We start from the raw sequence: 25,379 nt of genomic DNA, 5'->3' as shown, positions 1-25,379 counted from the left end.
TGACCCTGAGCATGTCACTCAACCTATTTGCCTTAGTTTCCTTACCTATAAAATTATGATAATAAGAACACCTACCTCTCAAAGCTGTTGTGAGGATCAAATAAGATAACTATACATTACTGAGCATAGTACCTGGCCCGCAGTAAGTTCTATACAAATGTTCTGCGATGAATGAAAATGAGGCTACATACTTTGGACTTTGTTTAGTGTGCACTGTTGTTTGTTGTTTCAATCTTGTCTGACTCTTAGTGACCCCATTTGGAGTTTTCTTGGCAAAGATACTGGAGTGACTTGCCTTTGGCTCCTCCGACTCATTTTACAAATGAGGCAACTGAGGTAAAGAGGGTTAAGAAACTTTTCCACGGTCACATTTCTAGTAAGGGTCTGAAGTCATATTTGAACTCAGGGAGATGAGTCTTCTGGGCTCCAGGCCTGGCACTTTATGCACTGCACCACCTAGCTGCCTTAGCTGCTGTAAGAATCTGTACTTGGCACACTTAGGAACACAGAATCATAGGACTGGAGCCAGAAGCACCCTTAGAAATCATCTAGTTTAACTTCCTTGTTGTACAGATGGGTAATCTGAGCCTCAGAAAAGGTAAGCAACTTGCCCAAGCTCAGACGGCCTTTTTGTAACCTATTCCCCAAGTCCTCTGATTCTAAGTCCAGCTTTCATTCCATGAAAGAGTCATTGTTGTGCATTTTAAACTTCCTCATGAAAAGAGTGAGGCCCACATTCTTCTCCTAAGTGCCAAGGCTGAAAAGGATCATAAATGTCATCTGGTTCAGTCCCCTAAATTTCCAGAGAGGGAAACCAAGGCCTGCATTGAAGAAGGGATTTGTCCCAGGTTACCCTTCCTCAGTCAAATGCCTCCCAGGGAAATAAGTTTGTTAGCACAGGTGAGAAGGCTGTGTTTGTCCACTAGAAATCAGTAACAGAGCCAGGAAATGAACTCCATGTCTTCTGACTCCAAATCCATGTTTTTAAAATTAGAATTACTTTTGTCTCTCTTATCTCCTTTACTAGATTGTAAACTTTTGAGAACAGGAATTTTTTTATTCCCATTGGCACCTCCTCCAGAGAACAGGGCACCTTCCACAGATTATGTCCTTGGGCAGTGCTGTCTGAATTTCTCTTTCTTTCCTTTCCCACCCCTTGTCAAAGTCACCCTTCCCAGTGAGTCTCTGAGCACAGCAGATGTTCAGGAAAAAAATTGCTCCCTTGAAGGACAGCATTTCAGATGAAATCTCTGTAACTTACTTCTCTGTCTCCTTTCTCATAGTCTGAAGTGAGAGGTCAAGTCATTGGGGAACCTAAAACTTGGTTTCAAAGTACCCATGGAGAGAAAGTGTGGTCTGGTGGCTTGGTTTCTGTGATACCTGGAATCCTAGCTTGGTTCTTCTAGGCATTAGTTACGTGAATTTGGACGAGACATTTCTCCTCTCTGGGCCTGCTAACTCATCTTTAAAGGCAGGAAGTATAAGTATTACTATACCCATTTACTGGATAAGGAAACTGAGGCTCAGAGTGGTGACTATATGTGTGTTTGTGTGTGTGCATAATACACACATATGTACACATATATTCGTGTATATTCATATCTTAAGTGCAGAACCATTATAAACCCAACAGTGCTAAATCTTTGTTCTGACACAATAATTAATGAACTTTGTGACACTCAGTTTCTTTATCCATAAGATGGGGATAATAATACTTTCATTACCTGTTTTCCAAGGATGTGGTGAAGAAAGCACTTTTAAAATCTCAAAGCACTTCATAAAGGGGGGTTCTTTTTCTTATTAGTGTTATCGTTGCAACTATTACAGACACCAGAAGTATGCCCAAAGGGAGGTGATTCAAGAAACCTAAGTTCTACTAAAGAATAGCTGTACGACCTTATAGAGGTCGTGCTTTTGTGCTTCATTTTCCATATCAATAAAATGGGTATAGTATCATCTGCCACATTCCTCTGAGGTATGTTGCATGATTAAAGAATGCATTCAACCCTAAGAAACCTTTTGAACTCCTTGGCAAGGAGTCAATGGTGACTAGGTGGTAACTTGCTGATATTTGATCTGAAACAAAGGATAAAGAAGATGGGGCAAAACTGGGAGAGAGGTCCCCTTTGTGAGAGGTGGCCAGTGAATGGAGGGAGGCTCCAGAGGAATGGGAAATGGAAAAAACTTTTTTCAGGAAAATTCCATTTTGACTTCTAATTTGGTAATGAGGTCATTTCTGCTCACAAAGGAAACTGGGCCAGACGAAGAGGTGAATGAACGCCTTTTCACAGATCCAGGTGCTGCCGGTGTTCAGAAGTTTTTGTTCCTTACATTTTCACTGCCCTGAAACCAAAGTACATCCAAGAAAATAAGTATTTTGGCTCAGATGAGAAAAGGAATATTTGTCCACCAGGGTAGAGAGACAGCTAACCTTGGAGTCAGGAGAAATCAGTTAGAATCTTGCCTCAGACATAGCTTTGTGTCTTTGGCAAGCTGATTAACCCCTCATTTTCTTGATATATAAGAAAGAGTTAATGATGATTGTGGTGTCTACCCTCAGCAAGATTTCTATGAAGACTGAATTAGATAATGTATTTAAAGTTCTTGGTGTAAACCAAAGTAAATATCAGTTATTAACACAGTGTGAATGGGAACTGGAGTCCCCTGTCTCTGGCCCCCACACTCTGACAAGGCATCCAAGTATAAGGAAACTGTTCAAAACCCCTATTTCTCATCAACAGAAGACTATGAAAGGTACCAGGAGCCACAATCACCAAGCCCTAACCCAAAAACATGTTGTCCAGAAGTTCCAAGTTTTAATGATAGCACTCTTTCCTCCTCCCTTCTTTCAGGACCAGGAAACTAGGAGTCTAGAAATGTCCTACCACACCTCATCTGATGACCTTGAGCAAGTTAAGTGACCTCTGTTGCCTCACCTGTAAAATGACCTCTACATTTTTTTCCAGCTCTGACTTTCTAAGCTCAATGTCATCAAGTCCCTTCTGCTGCTAACATTCCATGCTCTATATTCTCAGATCCTTTGTAATGCTGGTGTTCTTTGTTTCAAGGTCTCTTCCAGCTTTGTCATTCTATGTTCTCATGTCCCTTTTAGTTCTTATATTTTACATTTTAAAGTCCCATCTAGGTCTTCTATTCCATGTCCTTTTTTTCCCCAAGGTACCTACCAACACTAACATTCTATGCCCTACAATCTCTTCCAGCACTGAAATTCCTTGTTCTAAAATTCCTTCCAGTTCTAACATTCCGCATGCTATATTCAAGTCCCTTCCAGTTTGCAAGTTCATTTTTGCATGTGTTAAGAGGACTTCCAAGTTCTGAGATTGTGTGCCACCACTATGAACTTGGCATTAGCTCTTGACAATAGGGTGGCCGTGGTGGATACCCAGCTTTTAAACAGTTGATATCATTAGCTTGCTGGAGAAGTTTGTTAGGTGGCAGTACCTACGGGGCTGTGAGTATCTGAAAAGATTAGTGTTTCTGTTTCATTACACAGAGATGGTTGAAGCTTTTATTTGTAACTTGGGCTTTTAAAAGTCATCAAATCCTGAACAGGTTGGTAAAATACAGGTTTCTTGGTCTGGCAAGCCCTTCATTATCTGCCTCAGGCTATCCTCATGTACACCTCTGCAATATTTGAAAATGCTTGGCCTCTAATTGGGAGTTCCACAAAAAGTAAATAAATTAAAGCACAGTAGCACTGAGCCTCACAACTCAGTCTGATTTCTCCATAGGCCGTTCCGGGTTGTGAGTCCTGCAAGGGCCAAAAGAGTCCCAAGGGGAGCAATTTCAGCCAGTAGAGATAAAGCTGTAGCCTTGTGACTTGCATCTCCTTTCCCCTGGAGTTTTGTGTTTAGTGGTTAAGATAACAGCTTTGGTGTCAGGTTTAACCTGATCTCCTTTTCCTCTCTGCCTCCTTCCTATCTGCCTTCTCTCAGAATCAGCTCTGGCTAAGAGCACGTTCAGCCTCCTGGGGGAAACCTTTGAGGCCTTCTTAGAGTACACAGCCAATCAATAGCCTTCAGTGGCAATTTAGAGTGGATAAGTAAAACATTTCCCAGGAGAGGGTGAGATGGATAAAGAGTGGGAAAGCCAGAAAGGGGAGTACTTGGAATAAAAATGGCAGGATTTATTATCAGCAAGGAAATATTTCTTGCTCAAGGCCAAGATAGAAGGTGGAGAGACCAAATACTTTTCACACAAATAAAGTCAGATCTATATAATTAGAAAAATACTAATTGCTCATGGATAGGTCAAGCCAATGTAATAAAAGGATAATTCTATGTAAATTAATTTGGTTATTTAGTGCCATACCCATCAACTACCATAGAATTGCTTTATAAAGCTAGAAAAAAAAATAACCAAATTCATCTGAAATAACAATGGTCAAGAATATCAAGGGAATCAATGAATAAGACATTCCTGCAGGAAAGAGGCCTAGCCTTACCAGATCTCAAACCATCTTATAAAGCGGTAATTATCGAAACAGTTGGGTGCTGGCTAAGAAATAGTGTGGCGGATCAGTAGAATGGATTAGGTACACAACACAGAGTAGTAGTCAATGACCATAATAATCTGGTGTTCCATCAACCCAAAGGCCCAGACTTTGGGGAGGACAACTCGCTCTCTGACAAAAATTTCTGGGAAAATTGAAAAGTAGTTTGGCAGAAACTAGGTAGAGACTAATATCCTGAAAAGTGTTGTTGTTTGTCCTTTGTTCTTGAAGGGGACTGTGAGGAGCAAAAGAAGGAATTCTGTTTTCATGGGAGTCAAACTCCTGCCAGCTTTGAGTGGTAACAGAATGTGAGTCAGTGGTGACTGGTTCTAGTCAGAGGTGTGACCCGGCAGAACCAGGCTTCGGGTCAGGGAAAAGGCCAGAAGCTTGTGGGCTTAACAAGCTGCTTGGAAGAGCACATGTTAAGTAAGGGAACGGGAAGTGGGCGGTTCCAGAAATTGCATGTAGCCAATGGAGATCAAGGGGGGAAATTCGAATTGGGAACAGCCTGCAAAACCTTGCCCTTGTCTGAAGAAGCTGACTGCATTAGGGAGCTGCCCGTTCATTCAGAATGAAGGTGAAATCAATGCAATGAGAACTTTCCCGGCTTCACATCGATATTGTTCTTTGCAGAGTGAGGAGCAGACATCAGGGAGGCGATGTCATTGTTGATGTTTAGGGGTGCTGGGCCCCAAAACAGCAACATGTGGGTCTTGCCCCAATGGATAGTATTCAATGCTTCTTTCAGCCAAAGAGAACAAGGTTTATTGAAGATGTGCCACCTTGGCCAGCCTGGTAAGGAACCTGAACATTTGCAATGCTGATGGGAACGGGCCAGACTGAATCTGAGCACCCCCAAGGAGGCTGAGATGGACCTTACATAAAGACTGTGGGAGGGATCTCGGCTTGTCCAAGTAGGGTAGGGTGACTGGAGGAGAGGTCTGGGGAGGCCCGTGATGGGAGTGACCAGCAGTCCAGGGTGACAGGAGGTCAGAGCCAAAGGAATGGAGTCTTAGAGAGGATCAAGGGTGGGCAGCAGCCACAGGTGGCCCGGAGAAAGCCCACAGTGGGGGGCTAGGCCGGGTGACGGGTCACGCAGAATTGGGCTTAGCGATAAGGAAAGGCTTATGGGCTCAGAGGGGGGTCTGGGAGAGCGCCTGGGGGCCCAGAGTGTGTCCCCAACCACTGCCTGGCCGATGGCCTGGGGTGCCGTGGGGGCCTCTGGTCTTTGTTGTTTGCACCCACCCGGAACCATCAGGGCCCCAGGATGAGCACTAGGGGAGGCTCTGCCTGGACCCCTGCTGGGCAGTGTCGGGGAGCCAGAGCGCTTCGGAAAGGCGTAAGGCCTGCGCCTGAAGACAGCGGCCTGCAGACCCAGAGGTATCTCGCGAGGTTTCAGCATCCAAAGAGACACGTGGGGCTTGCTGGGCATGCGCCAGTGGGGCTTGCTGGGCATGCGCCAGTGGGACTAATGGTTCTACTAAGGAAAGGAGGAGGAGTGCAGGGGCGGAGGCACCACTGCAAGGCATGCAGGGACTCATGGTTACCTCGCTCTAGTCAACAGCTCCAATCAGAGTCGTCTGTGCCCTGCAGGCATCCAATAGGGGCTGGGAGGCCACCGCCTGCATTCTCCCACGTGCTTCCCCCGCCCCGCCCCTGGTTGTGGGCTTGTCCTCAGTGTGCACGACTTGTGTAGCTTCCAGGGTGGGGAGGAGGAGGAGGAGCGGCAGCATCGGCAGCAGGGAGGTGAGCCAGTCCCCTTTCCTACATGGAGGCCTAGCCTGAGGAGCCATGTCTGCCTGAGCTGGGCCGGGCCTCTGGGCGTCCGCCTCCTCACGAGGTGAGGACGGCTCCACAGTGGCTGGGAAACTGAGGCAGGCCCTGGTGCCCTCAATTTCCCCTCCTGTATCCCATGGAGGCCCAATTGAAGGCCGAGGGTGGACTCGAGCCCGACCCTCCCCCCCCCCCCCAGTCAGGCTGCACCGATTTTGCAGACTGGGAAACCGAAGGGCGGTGCCTGAGGTGGGAGGGGCACCTGGTTCTGGTGCTGGAGCCCCCCCAGAGTCACCCAGGGCTCCCCTCCCTGTGGCAGGGGCAGGGGTGGGGGGGCAGGTCAAGGAGGGGGCAGTCGAGGATGGAGTGAACCGGGTGAGAGAGCGGCAGAGGTCATGGAGATCGGGAGCACAGAGAAGTCAGTGCCTGGACCAGGGTCACTCAGCTAGGAAGGGAGGGCAAATGTTAATCCAGGACTTCTAGACCCCAAGCCCAATGCCCTCCCCCTCTACAGTGCCACAGGATGGGGGGAAGCACCAGTTTCAAGCAGGGCATCCCTCACCTGACTCCCGCAGGTTACTGGGTGTGCCTTTCTTTGATCCCTCTTTGTATTGACTTCAGATCTGAAGCACCCTAGGATTAGCATTCTCAAGGATCCCAGAGGTCTTCTAGGTGCACTTCCTCTTCTTCTAATCTCAGGTTCAGGGACTGCACCGTGTTCACACAGTATGAGTTGGGCTGGGAGTTTGAACCCGGATCCTTTGATTCTCCCCTGTACCATATCTGCACAGCAGGGCTCTTCTTCAGTCCCTTACACTGGATGAGTTGAAGTGCTTCTGGTTTCTTGTGAAGAGCCTGACTGCTGCTTCCTCTCTCTCCTTTGCTGAACCCCGCTGGCAGGCCTTGGTCACAACCCTCATTCACTCTTTCTTGGAAAGCCATAACATGCCAAGTTAGAGAGTAACCTTATTGGGAGATGAAGGGCTCCGAATGATAGGGGTTGTGGCCTGGGGCCAGGTGTGTTGCAGAACTCACTCTGAGGAATCTCTTCTACTTCAGGCTGTGCCCCTCTAGTTTAATACAGGCAGCCCCTACATAGAGTCTAATTTGGGCAGAGCCCCTCTGAGCTAATCCATGCAGGGCCCCTATGGTGTTATCTGGGCAGGGTCTTGTTAATCTAATTTGGGCAGATTCCCTGTAGACTTATATGGGCAGGGTCCCAGTTGCTTATCTAATCCAAGCAGGGCCCCTCTAATCTAATCTAGTGAGCTCCTTCCTTTTCAGACTAATCTGGGCAGAGGGTCTCCAGTCTGATCAGGCAGTGATCTTCTAGTCTAGTCTAATCCAGGCAGGACCCTTCCTCTACTCTAATCCAGACAAGGCCCCTCTTGTTTTTTGTTTAATGTAGCCAAGCCCCCTTCTAGTGTATTCTGAGCAGGGCACCCCTGTTTATAGTCTTAAGCAGGCAGGACACTTCTAGTCCAATCCAGGAAGCCCCTGTAGTGTAGTCTAACCTGTATAAGGCCCCTGTAGTCTAATCTGGGCAGGGACAGCCCCCCCCACCCCAACTCTAATCTGGGCATGACCACTCTAGTCTAATCCAGGCTGCAAGTTCCAAATTTGAGTCTAATTCAAGCAGGGTCCCTCAAGTCTAATCTGAACGGCCCCCCCCCCTCAAAAATCTAATCTGTTCACTGCTGCTCTAGTTTAATCCAGACAGCCCCCCGTCTAGTCTAATCTGGGCAGACCCATCTCTAGTCTATTTCAAGCAGGGCACTCCACACTCTTGTCTAATGGGGGCAAGGCCCCTCTAGTCTAATCCAGCATGGCACCTCTAGTGTAGTCTAACCTGTAGAGGGCCCCTGTATTCTAATCTTGTGAGGGCACATACCCCTACTTTAATCTGGGCACAACCCCTCTATTCTAATCTGAGTGGCCCCCACCCAGTTTAATCAGGGCAGAGCCCCTGTAGTCTAATCCAGGCAGTGACCCTCTAGTTTAATGCAGGCAGTTCCCAATTTGAGTCTAATCCGGGCAGGGCCCCTCAAATCTAATCTGGACAGGACCCCCCTCTAGTCTTATCTGGGCAGAGCACCCCCATGCTATAGTCTACTGTGGGCAGGGCCCCTCTTGTCTAACTAGGCAAGGCCTCTAGTCCAATTCAGTGAGCCCCTCCCTTTCTAGTCTAATCTGGGCAGAGCCCCTCCTACCTGATCAGGCAGTACCACTCTAGTCTAGTCTAACCTTGAGTCATCATCAATGGGGAGATAACATCACCTCAGAGGTGAACCTGGAACCCAGGTCCTCCATCTTCCCTGGACTAGGCAACCCTCATCTGTGGCAGAGGAGATCTCTGACTTTCTGCCAGGGTTGAGATGGCACAGGAAGAGGCTGCAAGAGCGTGTCACCCAGTTCTCCCACAGAGTGAGGCTTCCTCCAGTTTGGGGCACCTTTGAATGATCTAGCACAGTCCAGGCTAAAGGGACTTTTCTGTCCTGGTCTGGGCACAACACACAACCAGGTGTGACTGAAGCTTGGTTACCTGGAGCTTAAGGGTTGGCAGAGTACTTGACCAGTGTTCACACTTTTGATCCTTATGGAAGCCCAGGGGAAGGGGGAGCTCTTATTGTCCCAATTTTCCAGGGTCACACAACTGCTCAGTGTCCCAAGTGTGGTTCTAGCTGGGGTCTTCCTGATGCCTGGTTCAGCATCACGTGCCACGTAGCTGCCCTCTGTGTGACCGCATGTGTGGGGACTTGTGCCCCCAGTCCCAGGCAGACTTTGATTCTGCAGCCTGTTGGGGATCTGAAAAGATCTCTGGACTTGGAGATTAGCACTTGAGCTAATCAGGTGCCCTGCCTGGGCCTCAGTTTCTTTGTCTTTAAGATGAAAGATTTAGCTTTGATGGGTCCCCTGATTGGTGTGCTCTACTTTCTGCCAAGCAGGAAAGCCAGGGGCTACTGATGGGAGTGGGCCAAGTTTGAATGTTCCGGGGTGCCAGAGCAACCAGATTCCCCTTGGCTCCTCAGTGGCACGCCCAAGTAGGTCTCCAGAGTGCCGTCTCAGAAGAGCCATCAGAGGAAGGAGCAACTGCCCTCCACTAAGGAGGAAAGCAGGATCTCAATCAGGAAGAGGTAGGGGGATCTTGGGATCGAGGCCTAGGAAGGCAGGGTGAATTGGGGCAGGGCAGGGCAGTGCAGATAGACCACCTTGGGTGTCAGTATCTGATGCCACTTCCCTGAGCTGTGACACCTCCCCAGGCAAACTGAGGGGCCTGATCCAGAAGGCCTCCAGGGCCCCACCCATTAAGATGGCAATCCTGCGAGGATGGTAGAGTGCCTGGCACCATGCTTGGTGCTGTGGAAATGATGGAGATATGTATGAGAGGTCAAGGGGGAGGGAACCCACATAAGGGCCAGGCAAGGCAGAGGATGATGTTGGTGCTGGCATGTGGGTGCCCAATAAGGCAAAGGATCATGGATTTGGAGCTGGAAGGGGCATTGGAGGGCCTCAGGTCCAAGACTCTCATTTCTACAGATCAAGAAACTGAGGTAAATGGGTAAAGTGACTTGCCCAGGGTCACCCAGCTGGTAAGTGTTTGAGCTAGGATTTGAACCTGGGCTTTCCTGACTCTGGGCCTAGCATTCTCTACACTGCAAGTTCCTTGAGGACAGGGATGTGTGTTTTCCCCTCTCTGTATCCCTAGCCGTTAGCACGACACCTGGCATGTGAGGGAGCTTCCCAAATGCTTGTAGTCTGATGGACATACCCTCCTTGACTGGCAGTGCCCATGGCCATGATCTCAAGGCCCGCTTTTCCTCTCATGCAGGTTGCCGTGCCGCACAAACCACAGGAGTGGTAATCACAACCACCAGCTACTTAGGAGCCAAGACAGGCTGGGGAAGTGGTCCTGGGGGCAAAAATGGAAGGCTCAGTCCCTTATGAGACTGAAACCCAAGTGGCAGGGGCTCCTGAACCTTCCATGGTGCTTCCCCAAAAGTCTGTGAACCTAGGCGACCTCATGCCCACCAGGAGGAGCGATGCCAACAAGCAGCAGAGTGCAGAGAAGTGCCCAGCGGTGAGGGAGGCTGGAAAGGCTGACCAGAAGCTCTCCGTCATCCTCACCTTGGGCCCTGGAGATGAGTTGATGCCAGAGAAGCAGGTGGAAAGCATCCCTGAGCCAGTGCCTAGGACCCCTTTGGTGGTGCCCGCTGAGGTGCCCAAGGTGAAAGCTGCGGGGCTGGCTCGATCTGTGGCTCAGGTAGCCCAGCTGGTGCCTGCCATGACCAAGCCAAATGGAGCCCCCTTTTCTCCAGGAGCACAGCCCCAGCCAGAGGCAGAACTCCCTTCAGACTTTCTGGGAAGCCCCCAGATGCCAATGGACTCCCGCCATGGCATGTGCTTGGTTCATAGGAACCTAGTGCCCCAATCCTCACAGACCAAGGCAACCTCCTTGATTCACAAGTACTCCTTGGTCCCGACTAATATCAGCTCTGCTTGGCGGACCTCCAGGAAGCTGGCCCAGGAACCTGTGGCTTGCAACCGCATTTTCTGTAAGTTGTTGGGCATTTCCTGGGCACCAGCACTGTCCCTTTGTCCCTCTCTGTCCATCTGCCCTCTGTCTTGTTTTAACAAAGATAAGGGTGCCCCAGACATTCAATCTCCTAGGATGTCTGCATGGGGAGGGGAAGCCAGGATTGAGGAAGGATTTCTAGAAGAGGAAAGTGGGGAGGAGAGTCCCCTCACTGATCCCTGGATACAGGGGATCTGAGCCCCTGCATAATGTGACAGGTGATGGACATCCCATTGGATGGGCCAGCTTAGGGATTGGTGGCTCCCCTGGTTACTGATCTCTACCCTCATCTATGGGGCCCAGGAAGGCCAGCCCAGTGTATGACATGGTTGTTAGGGGCTGTCTTCCAGGGGGCAAAGCATGGAGGTTGGGCCTGAATGCAGATGGCTCCTTGTGTTCAAGAATCAGCCCAGTTAAATTTAGAAGTGTTCACTATTGGCCAGGGACAGGGGAGAGGATAGAGCCCCAGCCTGGGAGACCTCAGCAGCTGGGTGACCTCTGGGCAAAGTGACCTTTGTTGCCTTACTTTGCTCATCTGTGAAATGAGAATAATAACTGTGCCTGGCTGGTAGGGTCGTGAAGGTCAGGGTATTGCCAAGCTTCTTGGGCTCCCTCATAGCAAGGGGAAGGGCAGAGGACTCGTGTCCATGTCCTCCTCTGGGTCCTTCAAAGAGTGGCCTCCCCAGAGGCTGGAGAGCCTCCCCTCCGTTCCCGTCAATCCTGGGGGGCCTGTTGTGCTCAGGTTGCCTGCCTCAGTGACTCCATCCTTAAAAAGGGGACAGGTAGATACCTCTAAGGCAAAGAAGGGAAGCGGTGTAGGAGGCACAAATTGGGGACAAGGCCTGCAAGGAAGTTCAGACAGCCAGCAGGGTTCTCCTGACTCTTTCCTCCTCATAACCTTTCACTGAACTACCCTGCCCGCTATTAGACGTTGGATGCTGGTGACCTGCCTGACACAGATGGGTCATCAGTTTGGTAAAGAGATTTTTAGGTTCTGTGTTAAGAGCCGAGTTCATGTAGAAAGGCCCACAGATATTGAAAGAATCCACCGATCACTTTCTGAAAGAGACCCCAAAAGGAAAACTCCTAGGAATATTGTTGCCAAATTCCAGATCTCCCAGGTCAAGGACAAAAAAATTGCAAACAGCCAGAAAGAAACAATATGAGTATTATGGAAATACAGTCAGGATAACACAAGATCTAGCAGCTTCAATTAAGGGATTGAAGGGCTTGGATTATGATATTCCAGAGGTCAAAGGAGCTAGGATTAAAATCAAGAATCACCCCCTCAGCAAAACTGAGTATTATATTTTAGGGGGAAAATAGCTATTCAATGAAAGAGGACTTTCAAGCATTCTTGATGAGAAGACCAGAGCTGAATAGAAAATTTGACTTTCAAACACAAGAATTAAGAGAAGCATGATAAGGTCAACGGGGAGAGAAATCATAAGGGACTTACTAAAGTTGAACTATTTACATTCCTCCATGGAGAGATAATATTTGTAACTCTTGAGACTTTTTTCAGTGTTGGGGTAGTTCGAGGGATTATGCACGTAAAGACAGAGGGTACAGGGTGAGTTGAAGGTGAAGGGATGAACTCTAAAAAATTTAAGGGGTGAGAGGAATATATTGGGAGGAGAAAGGAAGAAATAGAATGGGTAAATAATCTCTTACATAAAAGAGGCAAGGAAAAGCTTTTTCAATGGAGGGGAAGAAGGGGGACGTGAGAGGGAAAGAGTGAACCTTACTCATGACATTGGGCTTAAGGTGATAATAAGCACACTCAATTTGCTCTGAAAATCTATCTTACTGCAGAAAATTAGGGGATAAGGGGAGGAGGGAGGAGGGGGTGGGGGATGATAGAAGAAAGGGCAAATTGGAGGAGGGGTAATTAGAACAAACACTTTTGAAGAGGAATAGAGTCCAAAGAGAGTATAGAATAGATGGGGGACAGGATAGCATGAAGGGAAATATAGTTAGTCTTTTGCAACTTGACTATTAGGGAAGTGTTTTGCATAACTACACATGTATAACCTGTATTGTATTTCTTGTCTTCTCAGGGGAGGTGGTTGGGGAGGGAGGAAGGGAGAGGAGTTGGAACACTAAGTTTTAAAAATGAATGTTAAAAGTTGTTTTGCATGTAACTAGGAAATGAGACCTACAGGCAATGGGGTATAGAAATCTATCTAGTCTTGCGGGAAAATAGAGGGGAAGGAGATGACAGAAGGGAGAGGTGTGATAGAAGGAAAGGAGACTGGGGTAAAGGGCAATTGGAATGCACGATCTTCTTGGTGTGATCAAAGGGGGAGAGATGGGGAGAAAAGTGGGAACTCAAAATCTTGTGAAAGTGAATGCTGAAAACTAAAAATAAATTAACAACAAAAGAAAACAAGCCAGATTTAAATAGTTCCCTGCCCTCTCCTCTTAGGTCTTCCTTGCCATGGACTGGCAGGAAGCTCTGGTTGGCTGGGTGAGCTGGGCACCTGCTCCGCCATTGGAGCTGTTAGCCACACCTGGGCCCTTTTGACCCTTGTGACATGGTGGTAGAGGATGGGGAGGCCCAGAAGGACTGTTGCCATCACCTCGGTCAGCAGCTCTCCTCTCTTTCTTGGCTCTTAGAGCCAAGGAGTCATCAGACACTGACTGGGGAGGGTGATCGGTCCTCAAGAGTGGACCACGTCCAGTTTGTGATGCCTTCCCCACTGTACTTGAGAGCCACTGACTTAGGCCAACACCTGTGTTTTGCAGGGAGTGGGGGGGAGAGATAAGGCCTGGAGACAGGCGGGGCTTGGCTAGGCCTCCCCTACCAGTACATAACAGTCCTGGAGCTTGAACGTAATTTCTTTGACTTCCAAACTAGGGCTATTTCCACAAGACCAAAAGAAAAGAAAGATTAGCGGGGAGAGTGGAAGGTGAAGCTGGAGGGGAACCGCTCCCCCTGCCATGCCAGGCCCTAGTAGGGGACTTCTTGGGAAAAGAAGCGAGTGGTTCCCATCTGAGTTAGGATTGTAATTAATAAATGATTTCTGTCACACTCTCAATATTTTCTATACATTCTCTCATTTGTCCCTTCCAGTACCACCTTCTGTAGGCACTAAAGGAGTTATTATCTCCATTTTACAGATGGGGAGATTGAGGATCAGAGGGGATAGAGTAACTATCAAACGTTGTTGTCAAATGGAGGATTTGAACCCCAGTCTTTTGTGACTCCAGTCTAGTACCCTTCCAGGACACGTTGCTGTTCTCTGACTTCCTGTTCTGTCCTTGATTTCTCTTTTCAGACTACAGGTGCGTGGAGAGAGTCCTCGATGTAAAAGCTCCCAGGAGAGCCAGGTGAGGTGCCCATGCCCTTGTCTGGGAGCCGGGTCCCTGTGCTCAGGGTTCGGTGGAGACAGGCATCCCTCCTCCCTGTAATGGCCTGGGGCTGGGGATAAAAAGGCATCATCACAAAGATTTCCAGTCCCTTCAAGGAGGAGCAGAACTCCCTGACACTGGCTTGCACTGCTGCATGTTCATGGCCTCTCCAGGCCATGGCTGGACCATGCCGCAGCCCACAGCTCCCAAGGGCCAGAGGCCAAGAGCAGATGCTTGGGGCCATATGGGGCTCAGGTCAGCCTTGGACAGTAGCTGCTGCACGCAGCCTGGTCGCTGTCATCCACACCTAGGCCTCCCTGGGTTATGACCCTTTCATGGCCCTGACTGCCCTGTGGATGCTTAGTTGGCAATGCTGAAGTTCCCCATTGAGGAGAGTAGAACAAGGGGTTGGGGACATGGGAGACCCTGTGAAGACCTGCGTCTCCTCTGGAGCCAAGGGGGAAGGGGAGTGAGCGGCTTCTCATGCTTACTAACCCTGGTGCTTGAACGCCAGTGGAGCCCCCCGGAGAGCACAGCTTCTCTCCATCACTGAAGTTCCCCCATTCCCCATGGGTGAGGCAACCATTGCTAGGAACTTGGCCTGATCATTGCCAGGAGGATGCCATCATGGCCCATGTTATCATGTCCTTCAGGGGCACCAGGGGAGGTAGCCTGGAGATCCCTCCCGTAGCAAAGTCCTTCTCCAGCCCCAAGCCTGAACCCCAGATTTGTTGGAGGTCAGAGAGGGGAAGAGTCTTGCAGGCTCATGCAAAGGGCCCTGGCACCAGGATCAGAGCTGGCCTTGGGGGTGGTGTTGGTGGCTCTGCTTTTGACCTGACCTGAGTCACATGGCTTCTCTGGGCCTCAGTTTCCTCATCTGTAAAAGGCAAGAGTTGGACTTGTGGCCTTTGGCTCAAAGGCCGTGATCCTCTGAACCCCTTCATTTTACAAGAAGGAAACTGAGGCTCAAGGAGAGTAAGGCCTGTGGCTGGTTTGTGGGAGTGTCCACCCAGCACGGGAGTCCACCAGCCTGCCCCTGAGAGGGTAATGACTGTTGGTGGCTCTGTGTACTGGTGGGCAGATCTGCCCTTCTAGGGAGGCATTGATCCTTCCCCAGTGGGTAGTACTGCCCCTCTGTGCACAGCTCCCTCCCCTCCCCATTATTGTGGCCTCTTCATTGGTCTCTGCCTTCCTTGGAGCCATCAGATCTGACCATCAGATCTCTGCTTCCAAGGCCCCCTACTGCCAGCATCAAATAAAAACTCCAGTTTGTCCTTTAAAGCATGGTACTATCTGGCTTTGTGCCCTCTTTGCAGGCTTTCTGCTCCTTCCTCCCTGATCCAGCTCAGCCAGCTGCCTCACCATTCCCCTCTAAACAGTGTTGTATCATCCATCCCCATGCCTTTGCACAAGAATCCCTCCCCTGCCCCGTGCCCCTGCCAGTATAGGTGAACAGGTGGGTTGCTCGGCCTGGGCCAGGAGAAGGGAGCTTCCTGGTGAGGAGGAGGCATGGCGTCCCTGGAGCTCGCTCTTCCTGGTGTTTGAGGCCTGGGCAGTTCTTCAATCTTTCCCTGCTTCCTTTCAGCTCTGAAGAGGAGGAAGAGATGGAACATGCCAGAGAAAACCAGCAGGAGGTGGTAGGGCACCGGGGATGGGAGCCTGAGCCCCAGGTGGAAGGGCGGGCAGTGGAAGGGCCTCCAGGGCCACACACTCTTGGACTCCAGGCTAGCCACCAGAGATGCCCTCTGCCTCCAAGGACATTCACTCTTTCCCTACCTTTGGGTGCTGTGGATCAGGACCGCTGTTCATTTAAGCCATAGGCTCTCAAAGTGGGTGATTCTGCCCCTTGGGGGCACTGGAATGATCCAGGGGCATGGCAGTAGTTTGAAATGATGCGAATTTCAAATTAAAAAATGTTAAATTAGATTTCCAGGGGTGGTGCTGAAAAGGGGATGGTAGGCCTGGTAAGTTTGGGAACGAAAGTGTCTCTTGGGGGAGGGTAGCTTCAGACTCAGGAAGTGGGAGTATCAGGGACTGGGCCAGAATGAAACCTAGTGCTCTGCCCTTGCTTGCAGGCACCGGAGGGCACCAAGGGAGTTCTACATCCTCCAAATGCTAACAAGATTGCCATCAGCACCCTGAGGGCCCAGCCAGAATCTGGAAGCCAAGCAGGTGGCAGCAGTGGTAAGAGCACCTTCCTGGGGTGGTGGGCCATAGGAAGGAAGCAGGGGTTCCAGAGGTTGGTAGTTGTTTGTGCTGGTGAAATCCAGACTTGAGAACCCTCCTCACACTCTACCCCCTTGTTGCTTTCTGGAGGGCAGTTAAGAAGAAGCTGCAGAAGCACCCCACTCTGGTCCTCAGTTTCCTCATTTCTAAAGTAAGGGTTGCCAGGACAACCACTCCCGGGAAGGCTGTCCTGAGCTCGATGACCCGAGATGGTCCTTTGGGGCCATCCTGGGCAGGTTGGGCAGTGTGGGCATCCCAGGGCACACGCTGACCTGTTGGGTCAGTTGAGAATCACCAGTGGTGTCTCAGGAACAGCTTGCTGTTTTCTTTAAAAGAAATGAAGATGATTGTGACCTCAGGAGGGGGAGGAGCTGTGGAGGAGAAGGAAGGAGGAAGAGTAGGATGGTGGTTCCAGCTTGAAGCCAGGCCGGGCAGTCACACTACACAGGCACCATTGTAGGCTGGTCCAAACTGGCTGCCAGGCTCAGGGGATCATGGGATTGTGGCAGCCAGCCCTGGCATGGCCTGCAAAGTGTGGGCCACAGGTTCTAGCTGTAGCTTCAGGGGCAGATGAGGAAAAGGTTCATGGTCCAAGGAAGGAGTGGGGTGGGACTGAGAGGGAGGAGGCCAGTTGGGCAGGCTGCTGCTGGGGGACAGGGGGGCTAGGATGGAGCCCTCTGGATCCAACAGCCACAGACAGAGTGGTCTCATGGTTAGCCCAGGTTGACCACTTAGGATTGTCTATAATCTTAGCTCCAGATGATGACTTGGCTCCTCAGTGGGCTCCTGCTCACTTGCCAGCTGCGAAATGCATCAGGACACCTGAGTGGGGGGGGGGGGCACCTGGCAACCTGTTTCCCTGGGGCTCAGTGTGACCTTGGGCAGGTCATCTCTTTGGGCAAGCTCTATGACTGAATTAGCTCCTCTATGGTGAGGATGTAAGGAGAGAGTGGGGTGACAGGCTTTGTATAAGGGATTCTTCCCTGGTCATTTTCCCCCCACAGAGAGGAAGACGGACCAAAGAGACAAACCCAAGGTGCTGTCTAAGAATGATGGGTATGATGACCTGCAGGGCCGCGATCTCAAGGATGCTGGGGAGATGGGGGGAAGGATGCTGGGAAGGTGATGGGACAGATGCTGGGGAGGTGGTGGTCAGGATACTGGGGCAAGAGTGGGGCGAGGCTGGCAGCTAACCTGAGACAGCCTCAGGAGGGGGCCAAGGGGCCAAGAACATGATGCCCCTAGAGCACTGCTCTGTGCTTTGATCAGTCAGCAGATATTGGCACCTCATCTGCCCTGGATGCTAGGCTGGGGACCTGTTCTTGTGGTGCTTGGACTTGGGTACCTCTGAAACACCAGACCCCATACACTGAGCCAAACGAGGCTTCTAGTGGGCACCCTGCTAGGAAAGGCAGCTTTTGAGCCAAGCTTGGGGGCCACGAGGCATGTCAGAGAGCTGTGATCTCTTGGCCCTGCCCAGCCCATCCTGGCACGCCTAGGTTCCTCTTGTCATACAATTTGCCTTTCGTGTCCAAATTACCTTCATTCTCAGAATCCGTTGAAGAGTCTGCTTAGTGGGGCAGGTGAAAGGACAGGATTGGGCCATCCCCTAAGATCTCTGGATGATACGATCACAAACCTAACTGTGTGACTTTAGGCAAATCACTTCTCTGGGCTTCAGTTTCTTTTTCTGTATTGGTTGGATTGAGTGGCCCCTCAGGGACCTTCTGGCTCCACCTTCACAATGCTTGGGTGTATCGGGTGGCTGCATTGGGGGCATGATGGAGGACATTGGTTAAGCCAGCCCACACTCGAGGCTTTGACAGGCAGGTTTGTGGGAGAGGGTGTGGTCTCCAGTGGAGAGACCCTCCTCACATTAGCTTGTAAGTCCTGACCTGCGTCCACGACCTGCACACATGCTCTATTCCCCAGTAGAAAGTGAGCTTCTCGAGAACAGGGCCTGTTTCATCTTTGCCTCTGAAGCCTCAGAACCTAATACAAGGCTTCTTTATGGTGGAAGTGCTTATAAAAATTATACTCAATTTATTTGAAGATATGTCGTAGTGATGAGGGCTGGAAAGGGGTGGGGTGAGACCAACCCACAAAGACAGGAGTACCAGAGGAATGTCACCTGGAATGAATTTGCTGTCTCAAGCATTGTTGAGGTCAAGGTAAAGATTTATTACGCTTTTCAGTGGGCAAGAGTTCATAGAGAACCTGAAAACTTAGAGGGGTACAGGTAATGTTTATATAGAATATTCTATAGGAAACGTGCCAAATATGCTAACTGCATATTTTGGGGTGGGATTAGGGAGTAGTTAGTACTTAAAGGACCATGCACTTTTGGTATCTACTGCACAAGTATTTTACCCAGAGTTCATCAGTAAATATCCCAAGGTGGGGGGCCTACATGGAGGTGTGGTTTTAGGTCTGAAATGTCACTAAGTCACCTAATGGTCAGGGCTGACTGAAGAATGCCAGGCTACTCTCATCAATATCTTGTTAGACAAGATAAATGTAAGGGAATCTACGTATGTCTAAATCTGATACATACGATTGGTCAGTGAGTACTAAATGTGGTGATGACCCAGAACACAGCCAGCTCAGCCAGTGCACAAGTGGTTCAGACCAATAAGTTCTGTAGGTGCACCTGGCTGCTGTATCAGGAAGGGAGATAACGGTTGTTGCTGGGGCAGGCTGTGTCCTTGGACTCAGGAGAAACTGCCTTGGATAGCGTTTTGAGGTCAGGGAGAAATGAGATTTTTAGAGAGAAATGTGATTTTTAGAGAAAAATGTGATTTTATAATTGGGGCCCAAGCACATGGACCCAAGCACCCCATCAGTAGTGGGCGAGACTTATCATCCTCCCTGTTGGCCTCTTCTCCCTTTGCCAGACGGTAAGTTCCACGAGAGCAGGCAGAGCCTGCTTCGCATTGTACCCTCCCCCCAGACCTGGCACAGAGCCTTCTAGAACTGGGGTCCCCATGGCCTGCTGGCCATGGTGACTGAAGATGTGGCCCAGGCCTAGTAAACAGAGGGAGGGGAAGCCTGAGAAGACTCTACCTGTCATGGCCTGCCTGCTTGGGCCCCATCTGAGCTGAGGAGGGGCCCCAGGGTCATGGGAGGGGCTGTTGTCCTCCTGCCCAGTCCCCCATTGGCACTACTTCTGCCCCTCACAGGCGGAAGCGGGTCTACAAGCAGGCCGTCAGAGAGCTGAATGAGAACGGGGACTGCATGGACGGTGAGGTCCTCACTCCTAGAACCAGGATGCCTTCCACCATCTGCCCTCGCAGCAAGGTCAGGAAGGTGAGGCACTTACACATGCCCAGTCTCCTGGGTTCAATAGTGGCCGCTGCACCATTATCACACCCATACACCTTCATCCTCATCCCCATCCCCTTTGGCAGCTGATGTGCCCCCATGGACCTTCCTACACATGGTACAGAAGCACCAGATGCTCCTGACACTGACCTCAGCCAGCTGCACCAGCATCATGCATCACACTGCATCAGATGCAGTGCTCTGTACCAGGTGGACGCCAAGGTCAGCCTCAGGGCTGGGGGCAGTCTTCTCTGCTTGGGCTGTGCCTGCAAGTTCCACCAGAGCTGCAAGTGCAGTTTGGGGGTGGAAGCCTTCCTGGGGAGCTGGGCTGTGCAGTGGTCCAGGCAGTGCCTTAGGCGAGCCAGAGGTCTGGTGTAGACAAGAGTCAGCTTTGATGCTGGCACTCTAGTAAGTCCCTTCTGACTTCTCTTTGCTGTTCACCTTTTCATGCTTCTCTTCATTCTTGTGTTTGCAAGTCCAATTTTCTTTTCAGCTCTGGTCTTTTCATCAAGAATGCTTGAAAGTCCTCTATTTCATTGAAAGACCATTTCTTCCCCTGAAGTATTCTACTCAGTTTTGCTGGGTAGGTGATTCTTGGTTTTAGTCCTAGTTCCTTTGACTTCTGGAATATCCTGTTCCACGCCCTTCAATCCCTTAATGTAGAAGCTGCTAGATCTTGTGTTATCCTGATTGTGTTTCCACAATACTTGAATTGTTTCTTTCTGGCTGCTTGCAATATTTTCTACTTGATCTGGGAACTCTGGAATTTGGCTCCAATATTCCTAAATCATGGCTTTCAGTTAGTCCCATAATTTTTAAGTTGTCTCTCCTGGATCTATTTTCCAGGTCAGTTGTTTTTCCAATGAGATATTTCACATCATCTTCTATTTTTTCATTGTTTTGGTTTTGTCTTGTAATTTCTTTGTTTCTCATAAAGTCACTAGCTTCCAGCTGCTGCATTCTAATATTTAAGGAACTATTTACTTCAATGAGATTTTTAACCTCCTTTTCCATTTAGCTAATTCTGTTCTTTAAAGCATTCTTCTTCTCTTTGGATTTTTGGACCTCTCTTCCCATTTAGGTTAGTCTATTTTTAAAGGTGTTATTTTCCTTAGCCTTTTTTTGGGTCTCCTTTAGCAAACTGTTGACTCGTTTTTCATGATTTTCTTGTATTGCTCTCATTTCTCTTCCCAATTTTTCCTTCACCTCTCTTACTTGATTTTCAAAATCCTTTTTGAGCTGTTCCATGACCTGGGACCATTGCATATTTTCTGAAGGTTTTGGATGTATAAGCCTTGATTTTTGATGTCTTCCTCTGATTGTGTTCTTTGTTCTTCCTTATTTGAAAGGATGCAAGAAAATACTTGTTCACTCAAAAAGTAACATTATATAGTCTTATTTTTTTTTTCCTTTTTTTGCGGCATTTTCCTAGCCAGTTACTTGACTTTTGAGTCCTTTGTCAAGAGGAGGGTATACTCTAGAGACCTGTAAGTTTTCAATTCCTCCACAGTGGCACAATCAAGGGAGAGGAGTTTCCTCCTTTCCTGGTCTGTGAGCAACCACAAGCACTCTTTTCTGCCCAGGATTTGTGAGTAGGATTTCCTCTCCAGACCCTCCACCAGCTCCACCATGCCAGTGCTCTTCCTCACCCCAGGACTGCCATTCAGGGCTGAGACCCAGATCAGGTGCTCGATTCCCCCAGGATCTTTACTCTGATGGCTCCAAAGTGGATGCTGCTGCTACGGTGGCCGCCTCCACCCTAGGGTGAGGGTTAGGGTTAGGGTTAGGGTAGCTCCAATGTGCCATGTTGGTGCAGCTGAGCTGGAGGGCAGGGCTCTTCTCCCTTGAGCCCAGGATGGGTGCCTCTGGGAGGCATAGGGACAGGAGCCCACCTGCTCGTGTCACATCACTTCTAGAGTGGGCTTTCTTGCTGGAGAAATGGAGTGGCAATGCCCCCTGGCCTCGCAGAAACCACCCATTTGTAGGCTATTTCCTTGTCTAGTTCTGGAAACCCTGGGGAACCTGGGGAGCTGCAGCGATATCCTTGTGGAAAACCTTAGATTCCTCCTCTGTGCCCCTGTGGAGGGAGAGATACTTTGGCCGTGAGTGTCTGTGGGTGAGTTGACTGCAGGGGGTCCTTGGAGCCAGAGAAGTTTCTGGCCCTAAGTTCTGTCAGAGGGAGGCATTCCCTCCGCAGCGTACAAACTTGTGCTCATCTGTCTAGCCTTGACTTGAACACCTCAGCGCATCGGGAGATCACTACTTCACTAGGCAGTTTGTTACATTTTTGAACAGCTTTTGCTGTTTGTAAAAGGTGGGGTGTCTTTTATTGTTGGCATGATGCTCGACCCTGGTAGACCCCAAGTGAATGTGCAAGTGAGTTAAATTAGAAAGCTGCGTTTTCTGTTCTTGTTGGCCTCCTGATAATTTTGAGGTTTCTGATCTTGCTGCCTGAGGGTGGTAGAGCAGAGATAATCCTTTCTCCACAGGACACCCCCTCTTTTTGCTTCTCCTCTTTCTGTAGCTCCCTCCATGGGCCCTCATAGGATAGATTTCTCAGGCCAAGCTCCACCAGCTCTCCTCGGCCCTTCCTCAGAAGGGGTGCCCCGGAAGTGCCTGGCCAGAGAGGTCCCAACCCACTGAGAGGCCCTCGGGGCAGCAGTGAGGGGGTGGCTCTCCCAGAACAGTGGGACAGTGACTTCTTTATGGACATGGGGACGAGGGGCATGAGAAAGCTGCTCCCTGTCCCTCCCAGCCACTTGTGGGGACTGCCTCCCACTCGGGCTGGTGGGCTGTTGTTCTCGGGTCCGCTGGGATGTATCATTTGTTCACACCACCAGATGAGACTCTGCCCATAGCTTTTCGGGGGTCTGAATGTTATGAATAAAATTTCTAGAGGAAAAGCAAAGACGAGGTAGATGAGGCAAGTTTGTCTGTATAGGTTCTCGAAAGAAGCAGGTATGCTGCTAAGGCAGACACACACCTCCAGAAGCCAGAGGAAGCAACTGTGTCCCTGTCCTGAAACACAAGGTCCCTCCCCCATTTCCTCATTGACTGAGTACTCTGAGGTGTACGACTTTCCTGCACACTTCCCTCATGGTTCACCTTGATATGTTTTCCTCCCTCCATATCCATCACATGTTCATTTAAATCAGCTATAACTCCTCTCTGGAAGGAGAAGGTGACCTTCATGAAGTAGTTAAGCATGCAAACTTTAAGCCTGTTTTACCCTGCGCCTCATTCTTGACTTCCAGCCCCAGATGAGACTGGTGTCATTGCGACCTTTTTTTGCTTTTCTCCTGACTCGAGGTATATATCTGTTGCAAGGAAATCCACTTCCCTATATCTGTGTGGAGACACCATCTCTTTCCATTTCTCATGAACACTGGCTTGCTGTGTTCTGCCCATGTGGTCTTGGCTAAGCCCTTTGTCCTTCTGGGTCAGTGGTCCCCTGAGGCTGACTAGGGATGCCTCAACCGTGTCTATCAGGAGAAGCCAGGGCAGACCCCAAGCCTGGAGCTCTAGGTGTTGCAGGAGGGTTTCTGGGCGGCTGCCACAGGAGGGGTGTGGCTGAAGGACAACAAGTCCACTTTGCAGATGGTAAATATTAGATCTCAGAGGAGGAGCAGTGGCCCAAGCCCACCTGGACAGTTAAGTAGCTGAGCTGATCCAGGGCAGCCACACTGGCAGGAGACAGGGCACCCATTGTGCCTGCAGCTCTGGGCATGGGCAGTAACCTCCTCCATTTCTTTGATCTCATTTGTGTCAATAATATTCATTACAGCAAGTGGAGAGATGGCTGATCTCAGATCTGGGTTCAATTCCTGCCTATGACACATCCCTTGTTGTGTTCCAGGCAGCTGGGCTGGGTGAAGGTGGGCATTGCACAGGAAGGTGGGGAAGGGTGGCTGCAGTCCCTGCCTGTCCACTGCTCCCTCATTGCCAGGCCAGCCCTTCCCTCCATCCCTCTGTCCATCTTAAGGAGAAGGAGCAGCAGTGGCTGGAGAACCTGAGAAAGGAGGAGGAGGAGCTGCTGAGAAAGCAGAAGATGGAGAAGGACAAGCTCCCACACCTGGAAGAGGTCAAGCATGTACATCTGGAGGAAATGAAGCGGTGAGCATCTGCCCCTGTCTTGCCACTGCCCACTCCCTGGCTCTTGGCGAGGCCTTGGGGAATGGGGGTGCCAGAGTAGGATGGAGGGGGTCTCCAAGCCCAGGGACAAGTCCATTCCTCCTTGTACCCCTAGGAACCTAGAAGAGTTCTTTCAGAAGGTTGGGCAGGCCCAGGAGTGGGCAGAACAGCTGGAGATAGAGGAGAAGAACCACCCTGAGCAGTACCTGGCTCAGCTGGAGAAGGACCCAGTTCAGTTGGAGAAGGACCCAGCTCAGCTGGTGCAGAACCTGGATCAGTTGGTGCAAGATCCTACTCAGCTGGAGAAGAATGAGGAGGTCACTGGCGACTCTGGGTCCTGGATCCTGAGGGGGGTGCTGACTGCATGGGGCTGGGCTGGGCAGGGGTCTGACCTAATGGGAGCTGACCAGCTGTCTTGGGGGTTCTGGCAGGTAAAGGATGGGTGGCAGACTGAGAAAGCTGGGAAGAAAGTGTCCAAGAAGCTGGAGGAGGCTGAGACCTGGAGGCAGATGCAGGAGGCCAAGATCTGGAGGCAGATGCAGGAGTCTGAGGTCTGGAGGCGGAAGCAGGAGGCTGAGGCCTGGAGGCGGATGCAGGAGTCCGAGGCCTGGAGGCAGATGCAGGAGGCTGAGGCCAGGATGCGAATGCAGGAGTCTGAGGTCTGGAAGTGGAAGCAGGAGGCTGAGGCCTGGAGACAGATGCAGGAGGCTGAGGTCTGGAGGAGGATGCAGGAGGCTGAGAATCAGAAGCGGATGCAGGAGGTTGAGGTCTGGAGGTTGAAGAGGCTCCAGCAGGTAAGGGGGATGAAGCATTGGACTGGGACATCCTAGGAAGGAAGCCCCAGTGGGTGGGGAAGGATGGAGGCCTAGGGAGGCAGGAGCAGAGTTGTCCATCCTCAGTTCCTTAGTCCCCATAGGACAAGGGACCTTCCTTGTGGGGCAGCTAGTTGTAGAGCCCAGCGTGTTGGGCTTTGAGTCAGGAACACCCAAATTCAGATCTGCCTCAACATTTAGTAATTGAGCGACCCTGGCCAGGTCACTTAACTGTTGCCTGCCTCAGTTGCCTCTTCCATAAAATTCCATTTGCCTCCCAGAATCGTTGGTAAGGAACAGAGAGGCTGACCCAAGCCAAGCACCCTAGAAATGCCATAGTCATTGTCATTCTTCCTTGGCATAGGACTGCAGCAACAACCACCCTAGCACACAGGGTGATCTCTGGCACAGGTTTTTTGATCTGCTTTTCTAAGGGAAAGACAAATTTAAAGGGGTCAACAGTCCTACTTTAATTACAGATAAGTTGAAAAAAGTGAGTATAGAAAACACAAGCAGAAAAATTGGCACAAAGATCAACAGACAGTGCTCCAACTGCCTGAACAAAGTAACACAACCACCTTCATACACCTCCTGATGGGACAGCACCAACCTCTGAGTAGCTGGGGGGCTCTTAACAAATGGCTACCCAGAGTCCCATCCAGGGAATCAAAAGGTC

General features: G+C 50.2%; 1 protein-coding gene across 3 annotated transcripts in view; it reads left to right on the top strand.

The window, feature by feature from the left end:
* Window positions 1–5,977: 5,977 nt before the first annotated feature.
* The window catches only part of LOC140516005 (uncharacterized), a 28,934-nt gene continuing 9,532 nt past the window's right edge, over window positions 5,978–25,379 (top strand). For 2 of the 3 annotated variants that reach the window (XM_072626912.1, XM_072626914.1), the window contains exons 1-10: window positions 5,978–6,259; window positions 10,116–10,839; window positions 14,141–14,192; window positions 15,799–15,850; window positions 16,289–16,397; window positions 17,444–17,495; window positions 19,619–19,745; window positions 23,743–23,873; window positions 24,007–24,208; window positions 24,323–24,685. In XM_072626912.1, coding sequence (XP_072483013.1) covers window positions 10,209–10,839; window positions 14,141–14,192; window positions 15,799–15,850; window positions 16,289–16,397; window positions 17,444–17,495; window positions 19,619–19,745; window positions 23,743–23,873; window positions 24,007–24,208; window positions 24,323–24,685 — 1,719 coding nt within the window. In that variant the 5' untranslated portion in view covers window positions 5,978–6,259; window positions 10,116–10,208. Of the gene's footprint in view, window positions 6,260–10,115; window positions 10,840–14,140; window positions 14,193–15,798; window positions 15,851–16,288; window positions 16,398–17,443; window positions 17,496–19,618; window positions 19,746–23,706; window positions 23,874–24,006; window positions 24,209–24,322; window positions 24,686–25,379 lie in introns of all 3 variants that reach the window. The other variant, XM_072626913.1, reaches the window with a different exon arrangement.

Source organism: Notamacropus eugenii, chromosome X, assembly GCF_028372415.1.
Source record: "Notamacropus eugenii isolate mMacEug1 chromosome X, mMacEug1.pri_v2, whole genome shotgun sequence".
Taxonomy (NCBI): domain Eukaryota; kingdom Metazoa; phylum Chordata; class Mammalia; order Diprotodontia; family Macropodidae; genus Notamacropus; species Notamacropus eugenii.
This window is presented reverse-complemented; position numbering and strand designations above follow the sequence as displayed.